This window comes from Watersipora subatra, chromosome 7 (genome assembly GCF_963576615.1).
Source record: "Watersipora subatra chromosome 7, tzWatSuba1.1, whole genome shotgun sequence".
NCBI lineage: Eukaryota > Metazoa > Bryozoa > Gymnolaemata > Cheilostomatida > Watersiporidae > Watersipora > Watersipora subatra.
In genome coordinates this window covers 11227218-11253405 of record NC_088714.1, presented here as the reverse complement: position 1 = coordinate 11253405, position 26188 = coordinate 11227218, and the positions used below count along the sequence as shown (strand labels likewise).

Here is a 26188-nt window from a genome sequence, read left to right as displayed (position 1 = left end):
GGAGACCGAATTCTTCGGAAAACAGCCCTCAGTTTGAATTGTGGGATAGGTTGAAAAGGTCGAGCAGTGTAATGGGGGATACATCATCGCGCGCATCCGTCACAAGGATTCATTCTGTTGGATTCTTGCGATCAGCGTATGCACGCCGCGCGATCGTCGTGCGTTGACATTTCCACAACACAGCCGGTCTACGCACGGCGTCGTGCGCCTTGTTGCGCGCTTTACACTGTCATATGAAAACCAGGCTTTACTAAGGCTGCACCAACTAACATCTTTCAATAAAATTTGATTGGTTTTCTAAATAGATCACAGTGATCAAAACAGAATGTTTCATTAATAACAAAATAGCACAATTATCCTTATGCTGGAGGTTTTGCTAAAAAGTTTTATCTTTCTTTTATCATCAAGAAAGCTAGTCGTGTAACAGCGTCACAATATGAAATCTTTTTACTCGAATCCATGGCAATTTCTTCTGAGTTAAGATTGAAGTGAAAACTGGAGTGGCGCTGTGTCAAGGTCAATGGCATGGACCACAGTTTTAAGAATCACATGCTTTGACTTTGCTCTTTTGTTACTATAAATAGTTTTTCATGTTTCTGCGAGTCATCATGTTTTTTGCTTTGTCATGCTACTGCTATGGTTTGAGAACAACCAAGTTGCTCTTCCAGGCCGACTATTGTCTATGAACAACCTTTTATGAATTGAATCGACCTTGGAGGTTGCATCCTGAGAATGTGTTGGTCCAATTCTTATCATTTTCTAGTCAATTGCTGTATTTCTTCTGACCTGCTAATGAATGGGATTTTTGTCAAGTAATTTATTGCAAATGAAAGTAAGTGCTAGTAGCAAGCTAGTGCTTGGCTAGTATTAACTTACTTTTGGGTTAGTAATGGATTAGTGCAGGGCTAGAGTTGAGGTTGGAGCGAGGCTAGGACGGGGTTAGTGCAGGGCGATGGATTAGTGCAGGGCTAGAGTTGAGGCTGGAGCGAGGCTAGGATAAGATTAGTGCAGGGCTATGGATTAGTTCAGGGCTAGGAATTAGTGCGAGGCTAAGGGTAAAATTTGTGCAGGGCTAGGATTAAAGCAAGGTTAGGGACAGTGGCTCAAGGTCAGGTTAACGATGGGATAAGGTTTTGATCGTAACTCATCGAGTATTATTCCATTTATCATATGCTAAAAAAATTAACTTTCAAACCCATAAAACCAAACACAACGAAGACGAATTTGCTCGTGAGATGCTTTAGAAATCCCCTTATATGCCTAAATATTGAATGTTATTCTTGGTTTTTTTCATTTAAAACATAACAATAAAACTGCTAACAGAAATGTTTTTGTGGGTGTATAACTCCATGGTTTTACTGCTTGTAGATATATTAATGTAAACTAAATTTTAACAGTTTTTAGGCTTTTTATTAAATGTTTTAAGTGTTTTAAACAACAAAATATTGTGTTACAATAAGCCTCCCTAAACCATGAAAGGCATGCACAGAGCTGCCCTTAATTTTCTTTCCTCAGGAAGTTAGTTCATCATGTGTAATGTTAGAGACGCTACGAGCAGACCGGCCATTAACTCGTTCCATATTGTATGCTCGAATTCTGTCAATAAAAGCTATCAGCATCAGCTAGAGAAAAGCATATCATCTCAAGGTCAGGTCATATTGAGTAATATAACAGGAGTTGAGCAGGATTGGTAGCTAGCAAACTATATTATACACCTTCTTAGCTCGAGTGTGTGCATAGGCAGGGCTGATAATGGGCTCTTCAGCTGTTCATAGTATGGCATGCTGACTTACGCAAACACACTCCAATACGTATTGTCTTACGCATTACAACTGAAAAGCAAACAATAATATAAGGATACTAGAAGGCTTCTTATGACGACGTACTTTCGCCAGGGTAAGGTATGTATAGGCTATAATCACATATCTTGGGCTAGCATTGGTATGGTATACAGCTGTGAGATAATAAATCCACTTCAGCACCGAGGCAGGAGTTTCGGCAACAGATTTTAGAGATGGTTTCGATTGTATCATCTGATGTGCTCACATACCTTCTTTATCACTGTTTAGTCAAATTCTGGCTCAAGAATATTGTATGGCACTGTTGTTCATTGATGATATTGTTTTGCGTCTTCAATTTGGTATGTTTTCTTATAAGTGGCTTGTGGTAAAAACTCAAATAGATCATCTGTTAATGGGAGCACAAAGCAACTCTCATAAGCTTGTAAAATACAGATTATGTGTGAAATAATCGAGGCAGAAATAGTTCTTATGTTGAATCTCAAAAAATATTTTGATAAACAATGTCAAATGCTAGCTATGGCTCATAATGGCAATTTCATCTGAACTCTGTAGGTTTATTGTGAACAAAAGAGCGTTTATCTATGCAAACTCTTTGTATAGCCTTTGTATACTCCGTGTATACCTTTGTACTACCGTTTCAAAAAAGATTGCAGTCATATTCTTCCCTGTGTGGGTTTTTACAGAACATTTTCCAGCTCAAATCTGAGGGAAGGGAGTGAAGAAAGCGGTTACCAGCATGTGGTACGTGCTGGTGGCTGTCTACATCCTTTCAGGGTGCCACGGCCTTATAGCCGTCCTTAGCATCTGCATAGGAATTGCTTCCTCAATGACTGCTGACATATGGATGGCCCACAAGGTCTCCCCTATCTGGAGCGGTGCTTTCGTAAGCGTGCTGCTTATACACTTTGCCTTCGAATGTTTACCACCTTAATTACTGTGATGTTTTTTTTAATTTATTGAGAATAACTTCGGAGAAAACAGCATATTTACTTTTACTCACAGCACATTTTAACTAGTGCTAATAATTTGCATAAAGTAGGCCTACTTTGTAATTTTCATACCAATCACTAGTTATAAAACCAACAGCACAACTGCAGGAAAAGATCCTAGTGGTAGTGGAGCTGTCTGTGAGACTATGTTATTTTACAGTTTCTCCTAACAGCCATTATGGGAGTCCTGTGTGCCCAGAAGAAGACAGTTTATCTGGTGAGTAAACTAAAAACCTTATTCTAGTTTAAATTACTTCCTAAGACATTTTATGTTATGCTTGATTGTACTATCCTCGGCGAGTTAAGTTTTTGCCATTGATGGCATGATTTCTGTAGACTACGAACTTTAGTTGACTGTCACACGATGTCCAGCACTCAAGGGCTTAAATACATTCATAATAATTATCATCTATTTTAGATTATGTGTTTTGCTGCCTTCTCTACGGTGTCTATGGTTGTGGCAGTGGTCAACATACAACTGCTTCGTCTCGGCCTTGTCAACCATATGTCGGACGGTGACACGCTGAAGAAGGAGTCCAGTGACCCCTTGGTCATCACAGCATTAGGTAAGCTGTCTCAATGTATGATTCCATACTAACTCAAACTCTTCATCAGTACTTTGCTATCTAAACAATCTTGAAAGACCGAGACCTCCGAGCTCAGCCATTGAAGTCCCCAAAAAACTTGTTGCTATTTTTTTTAAACTTTTTCTATTAGCATGCTGTCAATCAATCATCTAACAGCAAAAGGCTTAGAAAATGTAATCTTGCATATTTTGGTCAAAGAAAGACAAGGAAATTTCTGAAAATTTACATTTTAAGAAGCCTTCATGCAGGAGCAATTAATGTGTGATGTGCAGGTACTTGGTTTGTCCTTTGTATCGCTGTACTTTAAGAAGTGGTCTATTTTTACACGCTTGAAGGTTGAAGCAATGTTGGTAAGTAGATTTCCTACCCTCAGGTGATGCGGAGTTTAGGTTTTAAGGCTAATCCTAATCGGCAGTCTATTAGCTAAAAATCAATGAAAGCGTTTATACTTTTTTCTCAATTCTGCGTGAGATAATTGCTGTGAGCAGCGATGAATTACATGCAATATTTGCAAAGTGTAATCGAATTACATCAATGGCTGCCCGATGCCCCTAAGGAAACTTAGGCAGCAGAGCTAATGGCATAAACTAAATCAAATTCGTGAAGCGCTTTCTGTGCAATGTGTCAATTACTGCTCATGACTCCTTCCTGACAGATAGGCTATGTGCTAACCTAACCAGTTGGGTAGGGTTACGCTGAGGTCAGCAGGATTGCTGTATTTGCAAAGTGGTGGCCAACAAGTAACCCTATCATATCGACTAAACTAAGCCACGCTCCATCAGCGTCGCTGCCTCTGAATATTCAGTTCACTAGCCTAGCTATATGAGACTCTCTCGCTTTAATGCACTTGCCTGCTCATGTCATTGATTGACACTAGAGTCTCAGATATTATTTGACATGACACTGCGTGCAGACAGATAAGCTTTTCCAACTGAGTTATACCGCAGGAGTATGGTTCAAGAGTGTCATTGAATCGCATGACAAAAAGTGTATAATTTTGTGATTTTGAAACAACTAGTTCTATCTTCAAAACATTGTAAATCGAGTTTCTAGAAAATGTAAGTTTTGTTAAAAAAATGTCTGAAACGAGCCAGATTTAGTTGAGCAGCTAAAGTTTGGCTGTGAGGCCAAATTTCTCACTGCTGCAAGTATTTAATGGGCTGGCAGCAGCAATTCATCTATATAAAACTTACTATGTGTTAAAAGTATAGCACTGAGAGTGAGACCAGTAAAAGTGAAGGCACAGAAGGTGAGGGCACTGCTAGTGAGGACACAGCAAATGAGGGCATTACGAGTGGAGGCACTGCAAGTGAGGGCACAGCTAGTGAAGGCATTAAAAGTGAGGGCACTGATGAGGGCACATCAAGTGAGGGCATTACAAGCGAAAGCACTGAAAGTGAGGGTACTGCTAGTGAGGGCACATCAAGTAAGGGCATTACAAGCGAAAGCACTGCAAGTGAGGGCACTGCTAGGGAGGGCACATCAAGTGAGGGCATTACAAGTGAGGGCATTACAAGCGAAAGCACTGCAAGTGAGGGCACTGTTAGGGAGGGCACTGCAAGTGAGGGCATTACAAGTGAGGGCATTACAAGCGAAAGCATTGCAAGTGAGGGCACTGCTAAGGAGAGCACCGCTAATGAGGGCATTACAAGTGAAGGTATTACAAATGAGGGTATTGCAAGTGAGGGCAATATGTACCAAAAGCTATGAATATTTATAATGTACTAATTCTAAGGAAAGGTAACCTTTCACCCTGGTCAAGACCTGTCAGGGTAAATAAAACTGACCAGTGTCACACTACCCTGCTGCTGGGTTTAGCAAGCCTCTGCTAGAGTTGTGATGTAGCTGTAGTTGAAGTTATAAGTTTGTTAATTCTGACTCGTTTACTTTTAGCAAATCGTATACCTTTGTATCTTGAAACACCATTTCATGCTTCACCCTATTCCCTATCATTAAGATGACAATGTGCATTAAAATGATTAATTCACACCTCATTAAGAAGTCTCTGGCAATCAAAGCGCCCCAAAAAGCCATCATTGCATAGCATATACTGTACATTGAGTGATTTAAATGTTTGCTTAATAGCTAACATATATTAATCTTCTATTGATGCAATCTTCTCTCACAAGTTTAAATCTGTTAACATTGCTTTTTGTTCTATAAGACCAACGCATCAACTGAGAATTTTGTCAAATGTGTAGCCACTAAAACTACTGCATAGATTGTATCTCCTAGTCTTGCTTATTCATATCTATGATTCTAGAATGATATCTCTATTGCTATTGTCTGAATTAAATTTACATATATACACATCGTAGCAACAACTGTAGCCACTACAGATACTGTATATATTGCACCTTCTTTCCTTTGTTATGCACATCTATGACTCTAGTGAATGATACCTCTATTGCTATTGTCTAAACTAAACTCATATACGTATTGCAGCAATAGCTGGTGGTGAGGTTCTCATATGCATTACGTCAGGACTCGTGAGTCTACGAGTTGCGAAATGGGCACAAAAGCAAGTGCACAAGCAGAAGGACGGAACTTTCAGTATCACCGTCCTCGAAGGCCTCAAAGACATCGAGATTAACATGACTAACGATGCCGGAAACAGGAATAAGAATAATAAAACAGAAGGCGCAGGCATATTGGCAGCAGAGTCTCAACTTATGCTACAAGAACATGCCGAAGGAGCAATAGCGTCACAACCATTGTAGTCGGTGTATAACTCATTCGCACCAGTGCAGATCATGGTTGTAGAATATATGCATACAGGTATATGCAAAGCATCATAGCGCTGACCTGGTACAGAGTGTACCTAGAACAGAGTGTTATACACTTTGTACACAGTGTAACTTGTGCTCACTCATCTAAACTATCTTCAAAGGTTTCCGCGTGTCCTTCCTTTACGTTCAAGAAAAACTATAGAGAAGAAAATATAAATAATAAATGGCTGTTTCAACTTGTAAGAGGTTCTTGCAAACCAGCGAGAAATTGTGTGTATTGTTCAGGAATGGCATTTAAATTCAATTTTCATGCGCACCTAGCTCTGTAACATGTTCTCAGCAGTGTATATGTTACAAAACCAAAATCTGTTACACATTAAAAATATAACAGATTTGACTTCGGATCGTACTTGTATATTATGGGTCGAATCCTACTACAGCTGGTACATGTGCTCTCGTGTATGAAAAGCATTTACTAAATTGTAGTCCGTGCATTTCATACGCTGAGAAAACATGTGCCAGCAGTTGTAGGATACAAGCCAGCAAACATGCCTACTTCACCTTTAGCTGATTGAATGACGTTGCATAGGCTACAATAGGTAAGCGATAGTGCAGTAGACAGCTGAGAGTATATAACGGTGTGATACTAAACAAAAGGACAAGCTTAGGTGAGCCTGCGGCACTGGAAACAAACGCTTGCCGACTTATTGATATAACACGATGATGAAGTGTGCACAGTGTAACTCCACATAAAAAGTATACGCTTAAATTGTATTGTACTTTATATTAGCATATAAACTCAGGTTGGATATCAATATGCTGCCGACAGCATGAGCCTTCTTCTGAACTATGGTTACCTCTAGTCTCGGTGAGTTCATCACATTCTAAACAGCTAAGGCTCAAACGATGGTACAACCAGGCTTTAGAAGTCAGGATAACCATGTTTCTATAGACAGGAGGTCACGACCTTTGCGTGTGTTAATCATAGTGGAATCAGTACAGGTCTATTGCTGACAATATAAGACTACCAAATGCATTTATAATGCTGGATAGTTACATTACATTATATATTATTTTTTGTGCATCCTTCAGTGTATTGTATAAAGGCGAGCTGTAGACCACACACACTTCTTATCACTAGTCAGTTGGAACTTAAGTTTTACAGAGTCCTCATTTATAACACCATCTTGATGTAGTTTTATTGTTTTACCAACCGATTAAAGTGACACCAAGTTTAAATTAGATGATATAGTCGGGCAAAGATAACAGTTAATTTGGTGATAGCTATGCATTATGACTTCACATTTACAACTAATGATATGCACTTGGTAAATACACTTGTTAACACAATGTTTGCCAGGAAATGACTTTATGTCAAACTTGGCTTATGTTTGCCATAATTTATGCCTAATTCCAGGGATATGGAGTTCCAGACGACTCTTTTCTATATACAGTGAAACTTTGGAGCTCACACTTAGTTTTAAAAAACTTAGAAATTTATTTGGATGGCGCATTCACAATATTGTCCTTGACCTTCAAGCTTTGTAAAAAAGGGTCATTTCAGCGTAGTGCTCATCTTTTTTAAATCCCAGACCCGTGAGCCCATTGACTCTTAATAAATTATCTAAGATCTCAAATAGTGATTACAACTGCAACGATTCGCTGGTTTCCGTAGAACCAAGATATGACGGAACGCTATGAACCTACTAAGCTGGTGTCCTATCTCCTCCCACTGATTTGACATGATAAACAACAGATAAACAACGTAATACAAACAACAGATAAACAACGTAATACAAACAACAGATAAACAACGTAATACAAACAACAGATAAACAACGTAATACAAACAACAGATAAACAACGTAATACAAACAACAGATAAACAACGTAATACAAACAACAGATAAACAACGTAATACGAACAACAAATAAACAACATAATACAAACAACAGATAAACAACGTAATACAAACAACAGATAAACAACGTAATACAAACAACAGATAAACAACGTAATACTTGTAATGACATTTATTTCAAACTGACAGTTAATTAATAAATAATCATGTCTAGACTTGACTGAATACGTTGGCCTGCCAACTGTGTGTTACAGAGCACTTATTAGTGTTCAGTGCAGATACAATTATAGCATATACTAACGTTATGACATTGGAAGAAGGAGCATATTCTTGAATACTTGAAGAAGACAAATTAAGACCCGTGTAGGAAGAGAGGATTTGCAGCGTGTGGAACATGGAGTTATGTGAACCTGAAACAAAGGATGTGAATGTTGAAAGGATGAGGTCTACATTTTTTTTCGCAATATTTTTAATAACCTTGAAAGTGGCATTAAAATTGGTATAATATGACAAATGAAAAAACACATTTCTGCTACGATATACCAATTTCGTATTTCATTACAGACGAATCTTGGCACTAATTCACTGTAATGTCTGTTTTAAACGTCACAACCATCACATACCACATAAAATACATTCTAATCGGTTGTATTCAATCTACGGCAGTTTCGTGATGGCGACGATTAACTGTTCGTATTTGAGCTTTTAAGAGCTTGTAATTTATTTTGCTGAATTTTGCTTGAATTTGTTTTGCTGACGTACTCAAGCCAACTTGGTTATTGTTTCGACAAGTGGCGTTATCATGTGAATTGAGAGGTCAATAAAAAGCTCAATATAAAACTTCTCAGCACTAGTTTATGACAAACACTTCGGGTTTTACCGAAGAGCCCTTATCAAATGTAGATGCTCGCTACTTTACAGTTTTGTTTCGGCTTGGTCTAACCGTCTAGTTGTAATCTGATCACGTGACACATACTTGCTGCCAAACAGTGTGAATAATTTCTGCAGCATTATCCGACTATCACAGGTGACCAACAGGCTCATCATGTTTATTAGAGGATGATATGCACTCCTTCGAGCTAAGGTTAAAAACTTGAACAAATTTTTACGGTAGGTGTTGAGATATCAGTGCTCAAAATGACAGCATTACAATGATAATGAAATAGACGCATAAGAACAATAGACATGGTTTTATTGAATGGGTGAAGTACATTTGTGAAGATATTTCGACGAATGAGGTTGCATGAAAGTGTAAACAGAAGCCATCTTGTACAACTACATCCCATTTGAGCCGTTTTGGAAAGAAATTCTAATCTACAGCGGTCTAGTGATGGCGGCGATTAACTGTTCGTTTTTGAGCTTTTATAAGAGTTTATAATCACATTCCCACATATTTTGCACATTCAGCACAGCAGAGTAAGACATAGTGAATCTTTTGATACCAAATAACTGTAATGTGAATTTTGTTGCAAGGCAACCTTTAAGGTAGCTGGCCTCCTGCAGAAAAGAGCAGAACCTTTACATTTAAAAGAGAAATATTTACCTTCTACGAAGGCTTCCCCTAGATCGCTCTCTTCTCTTCAGAGACATTGTAGAATGTTTTGGCACAGATTCATAATAGTAACTATAGGAAGTACTGCCACGTGGAGTCTTGTGTCCTGTGTAATATAATTGCAAGATGTAGCTGGATAATGAGTCATATCGCTACATGTGATGTGTCCTAACCCAACCAACCAAGTGATCATACCTATGAGTTCTAGTCTAGAAGCTCAGCTGAAGAAATGATTTTGTTTTCATCTCTCAAGGTTTATCATCGTACTACAGTAATACCTTGAGATTTAAGTGTCCCGACATGCGATGAACTTGAGAATTTAAGAGAACTCCGAGAAAATTTTGACCTTGAGGTACGAGACAAATTTGAAATAGGAGTATACTAGATGCTTCTTGATGTGGCTTATAGGTTGTCGAGCATGCAAGAGGCTGCTTGAAAACAGCATCGCTCGGTCTTTCTCGTAGTGAAAAGACTTAAAAAGGCCGACTAAAAGGGAAAGCGCAAACGAGTTTAAAAACGAGGAAAAATAAATTTTTTCACAAGATTTAGTGTAAGATTCACACTTATTTTCAAGTGGGCGCGCAGTAAACTAAATTATCTCACAATTACAATTTGCTATATTGTCACAAAAGTAGAGTGTACCGAATGTGTTGCCGTCAAACCTCTCTCTCATAATCGCAGATAGCTGCTACCGTCTGTCTCGAAAAAGGAAGAACTCCATATAGGACTGTATATAATGTCACATTTTATAGCAGGCCAAAATCACTAGATGAATATTGGTTACCTTGTGAGCATAGGTGGTGAATTAGATCTATTAAAAGTGTGTTCGTCCATTATAAAATTCTGTTTTTATTTATGTTTTTTTCTGACTGAAACGGATTAATTTGTAGTGAGGTATTTTATATAAGAGAAAATAATTTGAGATACAAGTGAATTAATGCCAAGCTCAGTTCCGGAACGCATTAATCTCGTATCCCATGGTATTACTGTATATTGCATAGTTAACCTTACCTAAACAGGTGCAATTTATTGTTAAAAATCATTATTAAGCAAACTGATAAACATACAAATGTTTCATGTAAAAAAAAAGAGGTGCTGAAAAAGAAGCCTTCAATATAATTGCTCAATAAACACCCAATGATGAAGAAAATACTGATAGATTATCTAGGAACTTAACATATTGGAATGATCCCGTGGAGTATAGAAACTGACTTTGCTAACTTCCAACAATTGCTGACGAATATAAATGCTATTTTGACAGTAAAGCAAACTTTGGCTATCGCTAATCAAAATATGAAGCAGACCAAACAAATGGCCGACAACAAACGTTTTGAAGCGATTTGCACACAGTTATTATAATAGTTGACTACTTATTGTTGCTAGGTAACCAACTAGATAATATATTGAAAAATAATTGACCCGCAAAATATTGGCTACTGATGAGAGGTCTTACAAAAACAAGAAAATGCAAATGACTAGATACACATTTGTTGAGAAAATCTTAATTACTAGATAAACAATGTGATATCATGTGACAACATCGAGATTACTCGGGTAGCAAGTTTTTTTAATTCGCAAAATACCTGCCAGAAGAATTGTATATCGGTGAGTGAACAACACCAAGTGAATATCGGTGAGTGTTCACTCTTTAAAAATATAAAATATTTAACTTCCTGTTTCTTGCTTACAGAAAATCCATAGAGAAATGAGTTATATTCTAGAACAAAAGAATTTATGTGTTAGCCAATTCGCAAAGATCAAAATCAGCCCCGTAGAAAATTATTTTGGGGTCAATAAAATGAGTTAAACTAGAAATAAACAATCTGGGTCCAACAATTCAAAGGCATAGAGAATTATTCAAAAAAGGTCTTCACACCAGTGGTCTTCATATATCGGTTTCTGTAAGAGCATCTTTGGCCATATATAAAGACTAATGAGGAACACTATAAAACAAAATAAAACTGATTCGAGTTTAGGGTTACTAGAAATGAACTTTTTCAGCCTTTCAGTCAATTCAAAATGGTACGTTTTTCCCTACCAGCACTTTCGCTTAGATACAGCAAGTAGACAATGTATTGCTGACATTCCAAACCACACATTTTTTTGGTATGGGTGTGATCTACAGCATTAACATATGGGTGTTATGTACAGCGTTAACAAAGCAATTCATGACCGACAGTAATATGCTAAACGCCGTACTGTATTTTTACTGATGATTTTGTAGTAAAAAAACATGTTCTGGTGGTTAATATAAAACCCGACAAGCATAAGATGGCATCGCTGCCAAGGCCTGTTAACTATTTATATTGATAGGGTTGATACAAAGTTCCGACACTCACTACCCCAATAAACTGGAGACTAATGTAACTAAAGATTTATGACTACCTCTAGTCCACTCACTACCTCTCCTCCCTGCCTCTGATGACCGACAGCTATCTCTTCTGGTCTTTGTTCGACCGCTTGACCTTCTTCTAGCACAAGATTCTTTCTTCTCACACTCCTCCCTTTGATGCTTTGGAGGCCAATCCAGCTCCTCCTCGACCTTTTTCTCAAAGCTAAAAAGCGATTAAATCCAGATCACAACAGTTTTCTAAGAAAACAAAAAGCTGTAAATCCACAGTCATAGGTCTGAAAACTGGTACATGTAAAACATCAGTGCAGCCAAGTAAAAACTTATTCTACATAAATTAGCTCTTGCCAAAAATACAACATTGCTAGTAGCGAGTTGTCCTGTGTGAGTTATATCTACCAGCCTGTAAAGAGAATGAATGATTTGTAAAGAGTGATAATGGTAACCCTCATCTTTGTAACAGACATGCACAATGTAGGAACCTTAGCATAAGCTCGATTACCAACAATATCAAAGCAAAACAGTAGACACTCCTATAATGCAAACCTCATTTTACAAAAATTCTACTTGACCTAAATAATTTATGTAAAGCTTTTACTTTATATTATGTAAGGAATTCCATATAACGTAAAGCGTCAAGTGGGTGCGAGTTCTTATAGTCGATTTGAATAATGAGGGCCCCATAGTTAGCCACAGTGTGAAAGTATTGTTTTCTTTCTTGCCGCAGTTGGGAAGAAAACGATGTATACCGTAAAACCTCTAATTGAATGCCACCTCTATTTGACCGTCACCTCCAATTGACCGCCACCCTGAAAGGGTTGAAAAATAGACCGCCACTCTTCAATTGAACGCCACTTTGACATTATTTGATCTTTACGAGCCCATGGTATCAACTAATCAGGAGAACAATCAATTAACAATTCATTCTCTCATTGTCAAATTCTAAAGATTTTCATTTTTTTCATTAAAACTTTGAAAACAACACCATAGAAATAATCAATAGCGGTCTCAGGCTAGTAGTAGTTCTCTGTTTAATGGAATCTTTTTACTTCGAAGTAGCTTACATATAGAAAAAAACTGCTTTCTGTTTACGATGGTAGATGAACTTTCAGAGCAACGCTATAAAAATAATTACTGTCTCAGGCTAATAGTAGTTCCTTGTTTAATGCGGTCCTAATATGTCAAAGGACATGCATATAAAAACCGGTTTGCAAGTTTTGGCCCGAAGGTTATGTTTAGCGAGCATACATTTAGGCATTGCATTGGTGCTAAATGCAACACGTGAAAGTTTCGCTCTGCCAAAAAAATTTTTGGACGCTAATACAGTGTACCCTCGAGATACGATTACTCTGATATACGATTTTTTCACCTTACGAAGTCAAACATTGTGAGATCTTCACCTCGCTATACGAATTTTATTTCACCATACGATTGTGAGAAAAGTTTCGCCCGAGTTAAAATTTGGCGGTCGGTGTGCTCAAAACGCACGTCGAAATAAAAAAAGACACCGAAACATAGTGTGCCAAAAACATTTTCAGAACGTTTAGAAGAGACACGATGATCGACTCCTCCCATGTCAGAATTCCGCGTGGAAAATTTCGTGTAAAATACTCAAGGCAGAGGAAATATTCATTTGTAGCGTTATAATATATTTTACTATAAATTTTTAGTCAGCATACGTATATAACTACGAGTATCTACATTTAATTCGTTAGCTATGGAATCTGAGACTGATACAAAACGAAAGAAAAATGATTTCTATGTCAACAAAGTTGGATGTCGTAAATAGAAGGCTCCCGTATTATTAACATTGTCAAGGAATATGATTGCAACCAATCAGCATTTGCAATTATTATTAAAACAAGAACTCCATTAAAGCAAGCACAAGAAGCTTACGACTGAAGATTTGAAAGAGTTAGAAGGCCATGCACGCGATCAGCATTCAAAAGGAGCAACCAATTAGTAAGGGCGAGGAGGTAGAAGATACAGAAAACCCCCACATTGGCAGAAATGTTTCAAGTGTTTAATTTACTGATGTGGAATGTTACATTAAAACAATACATGTATAATATATATTATTTATCTCTTGTGTGGCACGTTTTTCATATTTTATTCATTTTACTTGTTTCCTTTTGATTTTGTTTTATGTTCTTGTTTAACAATGTCTTTGCAGATGGGCTTGTTATCTCCTATGTGAATACAATTCATCGTATGTATGTAACTCATATAACTAGCTACTCAAGATAGTTGATGCATTCACATTACTTTCTGAAACTTGTTAAAGCCTTGTCCTCTAGTGTATAAATACGTACAAACTTTGTATGTATGGTTACATTGATTCTTGTACACGTTTCATACAAGAAAAACTACTGTAGCACCTTCTCTGGATCCTTCTACAAGCGTTAGCTAGCTAGCAGTTTTCTGCATTGCACCAGCATTTTTTCTTTTAAATCAGAAGAAAAATTGGACAGGACTAGACAACTTTCTTTCGCCTGCTAAAAATTCCATTTCATTACGTATTAAATTAGCCTTCAAATGTACAGCAACATAATTAACGTTGATACGTTTTTACCTCCTCTCTGCTTTATTCGCTACATGTACCAGCTAAAGTCACGTTACTCCAAAGGTATGTACGTCCGGTATAATAGTAAATAAAATTTCATTTTTCTTTTCGGTAGCCATTAAATGGTCAGGTGTGTGACAGGCCGCTTTCGATAACTGCATCGCTCGGCCTTTCTTATTGAAAAAGGTTTCAACCAGACACGCTAAATTTTATAACGAAAGTGAAGACAGAAACTTATGAAGGATAAAATTTCATGATAATAAGTTGAAATTCAGTAAACTAATTCTAAATACATACTAAAACATAAATTAACATACTATTTTGTTACTAATTTTCAATATGTACCGCATTTTTATAAAATTTTGGACGATTTTTACCTTGCATTTTTCCATTGTATAATTACAATGGGTTCTATACCCCGACATACAATTTTTTCACTATACGATGCCAGTCTTGGAGCGGATTAACATCGTATCACGAGGGTGCACTGTATGGACTACTTCAGCAGTGCAGAAGAAGAGTTGAGGCTAGAAGATATTGTGGAAGGTATTGGACAACTAGAAGATGTTCGTTTTATCGAAAGCAATAATCAGAACGCAGCTATCTGAACAAATGATGCAAATACAAGTATTTTTGTTTTAAAAACGTTAATTTTTGTTTCTGCATGTAAAATAGGTATGGTTCGTTTATGTCACTTGTTCATGAATATATATTTGTATCATTTTATAGATTATCATCTTATAACTTACAAACATGCAGGTTTAAAGAATGTTATTTAATAGCATCCTTGCGGCTATCTTAACATAGCTCAAAATGAATCGACGCTCATAACTCCACTTCTATTGCACATAAAAAGCTAGTTTTGGCTGCAAACTAGCGAACATATCAGTGAGTGCAATGAGCTTTTATTAAACAATGTTCAATATGAATATAAAATAAAAATACGTCTTCAAATTTAGAATGAAATAAAAATTAAAATGCCAACAAATTGCAAAGAAGAACACAGGCTATAATATCATCTCAGGTCAATTGCATACAATAGATATCAACTGGGGGTCCTCCCATGTTTTGTGACGATTCTGACGACGCGACGACAGGGATATTTAAAAAGTGACAGACGAGACGACCATTTACCAATGCAGGTGACGAGGATTGCGTAAATAAGATTACTAAAGGTACGGCTGCACGTAACGAATTTTTCGTTGGTTCGGAGTTCTGGCCGAAATCACGAAAAACGCAGAATTAATCGGTCGAAATTCACAGAATTATTTGAGCTGTGCATGCCCACCGAGTTCGTCGACGAACGCTTTTAACAGATTAGAGAAATTATTAGCGAGCACGATTCCAGCAGCTTTAGCAATTAGTATAGTCCAAGACATGTACCGTGACACACAATAAAAATACGAAAGCATTTCAACATAGAACACACGATGTAACTGTCTAAGTCGCGCTATTATTAGTTGGCGAACACGACTTTAGCAAATTTTAAGATATATGTAGTCCGAAAACATAATGCGACACACAAGAAAATTATTACAGAAAGTTATCATAGTAAATACGATGCAACTGACTTGTTTGCGCTAGAGATGTCGACATTCTCTACCACAAATCTTTTGCTGCTAAAAAGGAAATATAATTAAAAAATAAACAAATTGTAGCTATAGCGTCCAAACAATAAATACATTCAATAACGAAATCTAAGCAGTTGCATCGTGTGTACTATGTTGATTTGCAATTATACTTTTACTATTGTGTGTCATTATACGTCTCTTGGACTATACTAATTGCAAAAGCTGCTGAGATCGTGCTCGCTAGCACGATTCTAGCAGCGCAGAATAATTCTGTGTGTTTCAATCATTTCGTGATTTTGGTTAGAACCAACGGAAATTTTGTTACGTGATGCCGTACCGTTACTAACTTATTATTTGTTCATAAATCACCACGGTCAACCGAAACTTCACTAGTTTTGGTTTGAAGCATCTGGCCTAGCATTTATAGACTGCCAAATAATTAAAGCAATGAAATGCCACGACATTGACTGCAAATCCGTTTCCAAGTCTGTGACTGACAGTGATTATTAAAGGCAATCTCGGTCTATTTTCAGTACAAGAAATATAGCTCTAAAAACCTAAGACGGCTGTCACTCTTCGCGGAGTAATCAGCAACGCTCCCAAACATCACTAATATGTTTGTGAAGGTCGCTGGTTGAGTCATGCTTTTGGTTAGCAGAAGTTCAAACCTAGCGAGTTTCAGATTTTTAACGCAACCCAGTGCCACCAGTATAGATATTTGTATTAAAATAACGAATGTGAAGAAAGAGGTTGTTTTGGTTACCAATTTGAAAAAGGTGACAGTGATTTTAAAAGTGACGACAGTGATTTTAAAAGTGACGACAGTGATTTTAATAGTGACTATTCTGACGACAGCTTTGTGTGGTAGGACCCCCTCAACTAGTAGAGATATTTCTCGATTATATTATGTTTCTCGATGCACATTTATCAAGAGATCTTTGACAAGTTGAAGGTAAGTTAGCAGAAGTAAACAAAAAGGTTTAATTTTGTTCCACCAAAAAAGAGCAAAATATAGGCGGCATTCACTTTACCCGTAATAGGGCTAACTTTACCTTCCAAAAATTTTGACGAGCCATTTGACAAACACACCACCAGCCTTTATTTGAACGCCGTCTCCAATTGACCGCCACTATGGAGGAAAGGTTGAAAAATAGAGCACCATAGTGTTCAATTAGAGGTTTTACGCTACGTGTATCTCTGTTATACACACTAGCACCCGATAGCCTGGTGTACCATGAGAGATCGTCAAGTGCGTCGATAAAGCAGAGAATAAATAGCTGCACAAGTATTCAGGAATACCTTCAAGGTGGTCAATCGATGCAGATGTTAGAGTGTCAGTCTACTAAGCTGAGTGTCACGAGTTGGAGTCGCATTGAAAGCAATATTTTACCATAATATCTAACTCTGGCTTCAAAAGAAGATACATTGAGATGCCGTTGTTAAGACAGTACATATATTTTAGTTTTGCTTTATTTTAGGCATATACAATATTTTTATTTATTTCTTTGCAGGATTTGGTTTGTTTTGTGTTTTTTCCATCAACTAGTAGAAATATAACATTAAGCAAGAATTAAGATATAGTTACAATATCGATTATATGAGAAAAAAATCAATGAAAGCTCAAATCCTACATATTGAAGCATGATGAGGCCTACATGCGCAGTAGGACTACAGCTAGTCGAGGCGCTAGCGCCACAGAATTTGGCATATTTTGGCTAATAAGGTGAATTTTTTGTCATATTTCATTGAAATGCGAATAGTAGGCCTAGGCTTAACAAGTGGCTACTGAAATTTCTTTTGAATCTGTTAAATGCTGAAATTTTTCTTAAATCTTTTGGAAGACTGTTCCATTGTGATGGAACTCTGTTTTCAATTGTTCGTTGACAGGAAGCAGTATAAAATATTAGTAATGGTAGATGGGTTTCCAAAAATATAGTACTATGGTGAGAACCTTTTTATACTTTATCATCACTTGAATGAAATTTTGAATGAGCTATCAAGAGAATTTTATACTGATAAAGTTTATCAACAGGCATCACAGACAGCTGAACAAACAGGGACTGAGATGAAGTACGCTGGGAAGATGGTTTTTCAAGGATTGTGCATATTAGATGCTTTCGTAATATTCACATATTTCTTAAAATAACAAAATGGAGAATCTCCCCATGACTCCGAACAGTTTTAGAGTTAATTTTAGAGTTAATAAAAGTGTTGTATATTAGTTTCATAACACTTTTGAGTGGAAATTTGGAACATTTACTCATCAGGCTCAACATAGATATTATCTGCTTATTAAGCTTACCAATGTGTGCATCTCATACCAGTTACCCGTTTAAATGAATTCTTAAGAATTTGAAGATGACTCTTGAAGCTCCAACTCTAATAATATTAGGGGTTTTTCCAATTTAATTTTTGTTTTAATAGTTTCTCATTACAATTTACATTGTTTTGTTCATGTTTACAGTTTGATTTATCTGTATTACACCACTGTTCAATTTTATTAAGGTTCCTTATTAACTGTATCTATCTCATTATTCAAATCGTTAAACTCAAAAAATTAATTTGTATCATCAGCATACAGAATAGGTTTTAAATGATTAGTGAAAGTGATATTTTAATGTTTAAATGATCACTTTCCCTAATAATTTAAAACACTTTAACTGTTTTACACGATTACACAGTGAAAGAAAAACTGTCAACACAAATCAATAATCCCACAATTATTGAACGGTCATTAGATAAAAAAGTTTCGCATTTTCTTATCTGTAGGGCCGTAGGGGTAAGTTTGGGACGATATTGGAACAGATCAGGAAATTTAAATACATTCTACTATCTGTATAAAGTGAAATCCCCATAACATAGATGTTTTCGGAAAGGATTATTTACGGTGAAGGAGCGTCTGCTGTACATAGTTTCTGCTGAATGAACGGTGAGACCAGACAATGTGAGACTCTGCCATATCTGATCATTATTAAACCGCAGATGGTTGTACATCTGATTAAAGAGGAAAATGAGCATTCACTCGCAGCTACCTTCCATTACCATGCAGATAAATCTTTGTGGTAAAATAGACATATAATCTGGTTGTCTAGAAATCTATTTACTTGGCTTTCTCTATTGAAAAAAGTCAATAATTATCAACACTGCCTCTAACAAAATTACAACAGTTGCTGATCAGACATATCATTTAAGAAGATTAAGGCCCTGAAGTTGGTAGAGAAATGACAGGAGCTACTCACAATCTGGCTCCAGCTATTCCGACGCTCACATCTGCATCCACAAAACCCTCGTCCGTCAGAGTGAATGTTGGTCTCTTCAGTTTAAATGCCTCGAGGTGGCTCTTGATTTTTGCTTTATTAGCAGCTGCCGTCTGGTTATCTTTGACTGTTACAAGATCTGCAAGGCAGCTAAGAGGTAGGACAAACAGTATAAAGGACACAGAAACAAACTTCAACTACACCAAAACTCAGAAAAATAACAAGCCAGGGTTCAATAGGAAGGCGTTTAATTACACCCCTTACCTTTCCTATACCAGCTGTACCAATGCATATGGTAAACAGGAGTACCGACATTTGGCTAATACAAAAATAATGAGTTATATTCTAGAATAGAAGAATATGAGTGCCCTAATTCCTTTAACCCATCAGTTAAGAAATAACAAACAGGAAAACATGTATGTGACTATATGTGAGGGTAAAGTACCTTAATCATATACTAGCCTGCTATTGATCCACTATGTTTCTTTAACTGGTGGGGAAAGTGCACTCGCCATGATGACCCCTCGACACACAACCAATAGCTTTTTGGGTGATAAACTACATGTAGGCATTGACTGTGAAAAGAAAATTCTTGAAAATTCAAGAAAATACCATTTAACTTTTGGCCATAAAAAGTAATCCTCCACAACTGTCTTTTTACATTGGCTACACGGATGTGTCACCTGCACTCATGGTTCCTTACATTGGCTACACGGATGTGTCATCTGCACTCATGGTTCCTTACATTGGCTACACGAATGTGTCACCTGCGCTCATGACTATTTTGCGTTAATACACATTAAGCTAGACTTCCGCAGTATTATCTGTTGTTGGTACCCATTGAGTGTTGTTAATGCTTAATTGACCAACTCAGTTGTTGCACATAATTGCATTCCGCTAACGCAATCATGTCAACTAATGGCTTTATGTGCGTAGAATTAGGAATGCTTATAAGGTGCTCGGATGTTCATTCCTTTGACTCCTATTCACTAACCTGAGTTGACAACAGCTTGCTGCTTGGCAAAGTCTCCGAGCAGTAGCCTCACCTAAAATACATGATGATGATAAGCCGATGATGAGCAAATGCGACATGTTTGTTTTAGTTTGCTGAAAAAAGTACAGAGCAATGAAACGTAAAACAGAGAAGATGCAATGAGGACCAACATGCACAGCAGTATAGCTAGTCATGGCACTGGACTCTAGCTTGTAGTTAGTTAATTCATTTAGAGGAAAAATACACAACAACTCTTCGAGTAAATCAAAGAGTTGCTTGAGACTTGATTTGAAGTGATTAAAACTGCTTATTTGTCGGAGGATAGTTGACAAAGAGCTTCATGCTCTCGATACTTGAAAAATGACTTGCATATGACCCGGTGTAGAGGAAGAAGGTGGAAGTAGTGGAGCCCTTAAGGAGCGACGTGTGTTATATGTAACCATTACTAAGTGTTTTTAAAGGTATTAAAGGCTAAGAAAGAATTTAGAAATTTATAAAGTGTATGAATGGGTAGAATTCTATATTTTTTAAATAATGAAATGTTGATGTTGAGATGTTGTGCCAACAACAAGTTTAAATTGAGATGAAAAGTTGGTGGCACAAATTGACTATTTCCTCTCTAGGAAATACCAATGCTCAGGTTTTGAAAAAGATCAATTCACTAAGTAAACAGTTGAACAGAGTAGTTCCTAAACTCATAAGCACTGAGTTAACCTTTATATGACACACGTTCAGTTCAGCTATCACCGGTATAGAAAAACCTAGTCTGCTCCTGTTAACAGAGATAAGAGAGTCACACTGTGCATCCATAGAGCATTAACTGAGGATGTAGGAGGCTTTCTGTCCGAGCATATATACCTAAGGCATAGAGGTGAATGTTACATACCCCAGCCTATTTTTTCTCGACTGAAATCTCGTATTAGTATAAATGTTACACGAGTAGCGTGTATTATTCTAAAAGGTTAAATGATTAAGTATTTAGACATGGAACAAGGTTTATTATGGAAAACACAATGAATAGACATGACCTTCTCTAACTTTAGCAGAGATATAACAAGATTGTAAATCATCACTCTAGTCCGGGATTCCTTGTAAGCACATGAATCCACCACTATGGGCAAATAGATGAGAACAGCACCATCATGAGAAGATAACTAACATTATTAGATGCATCTATCTGTATTGGGAGTCCCCACTCTAGTCCAGGGTCCCCATCTTCGTGGTAAGCAATATTCTTGGCTGAAGAGTAAGCCAATGTGTGAGTAGGTAAGCTGGAATAGAGAAAGATAACAAGTAGAAACTGTTATCTACAGTAGTCAGATGGGATTATGAAAAACGAACAAGCCGGGTGATAAAAGTAGAGCAATATCTGAAAATGTAGAATCTCTGAATAAAATCTTTTGAAATCAAAGAAATCTTTTGAAATTTTTAAAACCAATGAAAATAAAAAAGCCAATTTTACAGTTTTACATGTTCAGCAGGTTGTTGACATGTTCAGCAGGTTGTTGACATGTTCAGCAGGTTGTTGACATGTTCAGCAGGTTGTTGACATGTTCAGCAAGCTGTTGACATGTCCAGCAGGTTGTTGAAATGTTCAGCAGGTTGTTGACATGTTCAGCAGGTTGTTGACATGTTAAAAATAACCATAGTTAAGCGCTGTGTTAATTCTCATAAGCACCCAAACTGGGTATAAGAAAAACGAGACAGAGAGAAAGAGAGCTAATTTATACTTGCATACGCTACATTCAGCCACATCCTGAAACAAGGCTGACAAAATAAGAATACTTTGGATTGCTAACCAACCAGTACTGTTCCAAATCTAACCTGATTTTGCTTGCAATGATATACTATAGTTTATAACCACAAAGTTTGAAGCTCAAAAAGTTAGCACGACAAATAACTTACAACAAAAATTTGACAGTGTTCGTCGTCAAACACCTGCGATGCGTACCAAATATCATATCAGTGTGATGCTAAAGCACTGATATTTCCTGCCATGTACTCACTCATAGAAGCCAGCGTCACTTTGACGGTATTTCCGACCTTTGATGGGAGTCAACTCTATGTGCTCTGTTGCAAAGTCTTTGAACTCCAGCGTTGAAAAGTCAATTGCCTTCTCTAAGGCAGCGGCAAATAACTTCATCCTTTGAGCTCTCTGCAAATGTGTGAAACTTTCAATGTCTTTGCCATTGAAAGTTTACAAAGACAGCAATAGAAATGAAACATTAAGAAAAAAACTGTTGATTAGATTATTTTCTGAACAGAAGAGCATTTCAGACATGAAGTCAAACATGGCCCTCGCATATCATTGGTTTAAACAATGACTCAACACCTAGCAACAAACAAACCAAAAGCTTATGTGCGCATCAGTACAAACAAGGATATCTAAAAGCAACTCTAGTTTTGATAAATAAAAGCGGTGCATGCAAACCTGGGAGTCATTAAAGTAACATGTAACACGCTAAATAGTATGGTTTACTACATGGTCCAGTTCACATATAGGTCTCATCATCACCTCCTTTGTGTTGTTATAATTATTGTTCATTATTCGAAATTAATTATACACTTTTATGTTGACAACCATGTGATGTGTTTATTACTTCAATTTTTGTTCTATTTTCCTATTGATGGAATAAACAAACAAACAAACATTATGAGAGCATAAACACAATGCTTGAACAGTGGCCTACTTCTAGGCTGTTGTAGTATGGCTAAGGAAAGAAGTGTGAATTAGGACACAAAGGAGGAAGTAGTGAGGTCATCTAGTGACTAGGTGTAGAGACAAGGAGAGAAATGCTTCAAAACAATATAAGAATTGGTAATATATGCCATAAGTCAGGACACAAGGTTTAGCTATAACCCATACCAACTATTTCGAATATATCATTGCCAGCTGCTTTAACAATCCTCCACCTAATACTCGTTCTCTTAGTGGAGAAAAGCATTTTAAAAACTATTTGTAAAATTATTTATTCTATTTTAGTGGCTAACTGTTGCTATTTTTTTGTTTTACTACTTTTGTATGGCATAAATTGAAAAACATTCTATTTGAAATGAAATTATTGCTAATAAATATATATATATGCATATGAAATTCATAGTGAGTTTATTAGAGCAGAATTCTATTGGAGGGCAAGGTTATCTCTAGGACTGCCTTATATAAGTTTAGTAATTGTCACTAGAAAATCATGCTTGTCTACGCACCGTGTCCACATGCTTCCTTTCATGTCTTTCCCTGATAGCCTTAGCTAAGCCTGGGTACAGTAGACGTTGCTTCACAGGAGCAGCCAGATTCCCGTGCAGCCCTGAATACCAGAGGAAACAGCTATAGCAATTCTAGAAGGACTTTGATAAGGCGAAACAACCATAACTAAAAATATTTCACTTAGTCCCAAAAAAATGAAATTGCAGCTGTGATCTTCTGAGCTACTTTTTGAAAGAAAATCTCTGCAGATGTTAGTAGACCGGAAAATGTAGTTAAAAATATTTTCATTTGCCTGTAGATCTTTCGGTGTAAAAATATCAGTGATCAATCACAATTGCATGGTCACAACTAGGTTATAAATTAATAGCAGCCTTTTTTTAATGTAAAAGATACTATCACATTAACCTCATAAAATGCATTTGAATGATGCACAATAGATATGTATATAAGTAAATAGACTCGTATATATCTCAATAGATGTGTATATATCTCAATAGATGTGTATATATGTCAATAGACACGTATGGTTCTGATGCAACTACGCTGTCAGGATATAGGCAGCCAACTTACTCTCTTCATTCTTCCTGCGAACGACAGTCGAAGAAAGAATGTCTGCGTATGCGGTATCCTCTTTACAGCTCGATGATGATTGGTCAGGAAAGACGATCTCATTGCATTTTTTGCCAACTCTAGCCTTCTTCATGTGATATTCATATTTCACCTTATTAATGTTGTTATCTGCAGCAGACAGCGACAAGCTAATATAAATGGTATGCTGACAGCAGTAAGTAAGCAAACATGCAAGTATATGTACATAACACATGGGCTGGATACAAATGGTGGGATGCTTTTATAATATAAATCTGAAATTTTGTTGTATGTGTGTATGTATGTGTGTCTTTCGGTATGTCTGGCTATAGCTATTAAAACTTAGGAATTAAAAGTTCACATTTTGCTGGATTTGAACTCGCGAAGAACGCAACCATAGGTTAGTAATCGAATTGTTTAACCACGAGTCTACACAGATTCTTACAACTCATAGCTTTTACTATATACATACTGTATACACCCTTTTATCGATGACGCATGCTAAATGACGTATTAATTGAAACTATGCTTTTTCGTGTTTTCGTGAACTTCTATTTCCGGTTTTTCATAAGGTTCAATTGCTAAATTGCGGTGAAGGTCAAGGCTTTTACGCAGACAATTGTATTATCTCGGGTAGGAATAGCCTCTACATTCTTTCTCTGTTCGGTCAGACAAACACAGTATGATATCTCATTTTTGCATTTGTACCAGTATCAAGAGGTCCCAGTATCGTTGTATTCAAAAAATTTTCTTTTTTCAATAGCTTCTTCTAGAACAGTAACATTTTTATACACACACACTTCTATGTACGAATTGTTATTATTAATTCAACACATGCAGGATTTTTATTTTGTTTTCCCAGTTCGTATTAACTGTATAATTAATAAATCATCTTTTATTGTAATCATAGCAAAAAAGACTTAATTTATCTATTACTTGCTTATATTTCACATTTACAATTGAACACTTTTATAAATGTTTTATTTTGTTTCTTAATTTATTAGACTTGCACAAAACATTTTCGTCATGATGTGAAGTTTGAAAGTTAGTTGCGCAGTTGTTTTATTTTTTCTCCGAATTTATTTAAATTGCACAAAACACTTTTTTCATGATATAAAATTTGAAAGCTACAATGGTAACTGTTGCTATATGTTAAATAAAAATAAATTTTCTGTGCAGACTTTTATTACTAAGGCAACGCCAGGCATTAATCTAGTGTATATATAGATATACATATATATTACTTTATTGTTGGCCATAACTTAATTTAAAAAAAAAAACAAGTAAATGGTTTGACAGTATGGCCGACAGTGTTTAAAATACCTTTCTTTGCTAAGCGAATGGCTATTAGGTAGAAGATTGTTGAAGCAGCGAACAATGTCATTTTCAAAATAATTGTTAGATTATTAAATTGTTACGCAACGAATGAAAACCTTCTACTAGGAGTAGGAAGGTACATACCCTGTTTAGATTTCGTTCTACCGGATACTTCTGAACTTCCTTGGCTGTCCTCCCCACTACTGCTACTAGCACTGCCATCAGTACCAGATGTGTTGCTGCTAGTAGTAACCCTTTTGCTCGTGGTTTCAGCTGTTCAAGAAACTCATCAAACTGTTAGACAGTACTACTGACAAACCATAAACTACCTGACCACTCATGGTTGGACAAACAAATAGCTATCAGCATGGAATTGACAAATGCTGTAATCTTCATGTGGCCCACAACTTCATACTGCTGCCAAATCTCTGCTTGTTTGATTTTTAAAATGGAATGAAGGATGTTTTCCAACTTGTGATATTACTAAGCTACCAAATGCTTCCCTTAGTATTATAGTATATATCACATAATTCAATGAGATACGAGTGTCTTACCGTACTGAGAGCTTGTCGAAGACTGACTGCTAACAGCCATGCTGCCCATGTGACCACTGAAACCCATGACCTCATCACAATATGTGCAAATGGCACAACGGTGATAAAAAAATTGTAAGACTCAACATCTGGACCTTCAATTTGAATAACAACTAAACTATTTCGTCAGCTGAATTGCACACTGACCATATTTCCCATGCGAATGCTAACAGCTGGAGAACCTTGGACCATATTCTTGCTTCCTGAACTGTTATCATTTGCATGAGTA

At 36.7% G+C, this 26188-nt stretch overlaps 2 protein-coding genes across 2 annotated transcripts; one reads left to right on the top strand and one right to left on the bottom strand.

Moving 5' to 3' along the window:
* The first annotated feature begins 1759 nt into the window (after positions 1 to 1759).
* LOC137400016 (transmembrane protein 196-like) lies at positions 1760 to 6418 on the top strand. Its single transcript, XM_068086315.1, has 5 exons — positions 1760 to 1901; positions 2486 to 2685; positions 2952 to 3008; positions 3210 to 3357; positions 5824 to 6418. Exons 2-5 carry the CDS (start codon positions 2539 to 2541, stop codon positions 6096 to 6098), a joined length of 627 nt encoding a protein of 208 aa, XP_067942416.1. The 5' UTR covers positions 1760 to 1901; positions 2486 to 2538; the 3' UTR covers positions 6099 to 6418.
* A 1826-nt stretch (positions 6419 to 8244) lies between these two features.
* Positions 8245 to 25987, bottom strand: LOC137400421 (uncharacterized). The gene is made up of 11 exons (XM_068086750.1): positions 25921 to 25987; positions 25511 to 25639; positions 24032 to 24199; positions 23461 to 23561; positions 22263 to 22411; positions 21416 to 21527; positions 20257 to 20308; positions 19245 to 19401; positions 11907 to 12076; positions 9513 to 9627; positions 8245 to 8379 (listed from the first exon to the last, which is right to left on the bottom strand). The coding sequence occupies exons 1-11, from the start codon at positions 25985 to 25987 to the stop codon at positions 8370 to 8372; spliced, it is 1230 nt and encodes a 409-aa protein (XP_067942851.1). The 3' UTR covers positions 8245 to 8369.
* Between the last annotated feature and the right edge of the window lie 201 nt (positions 25988 to 26188).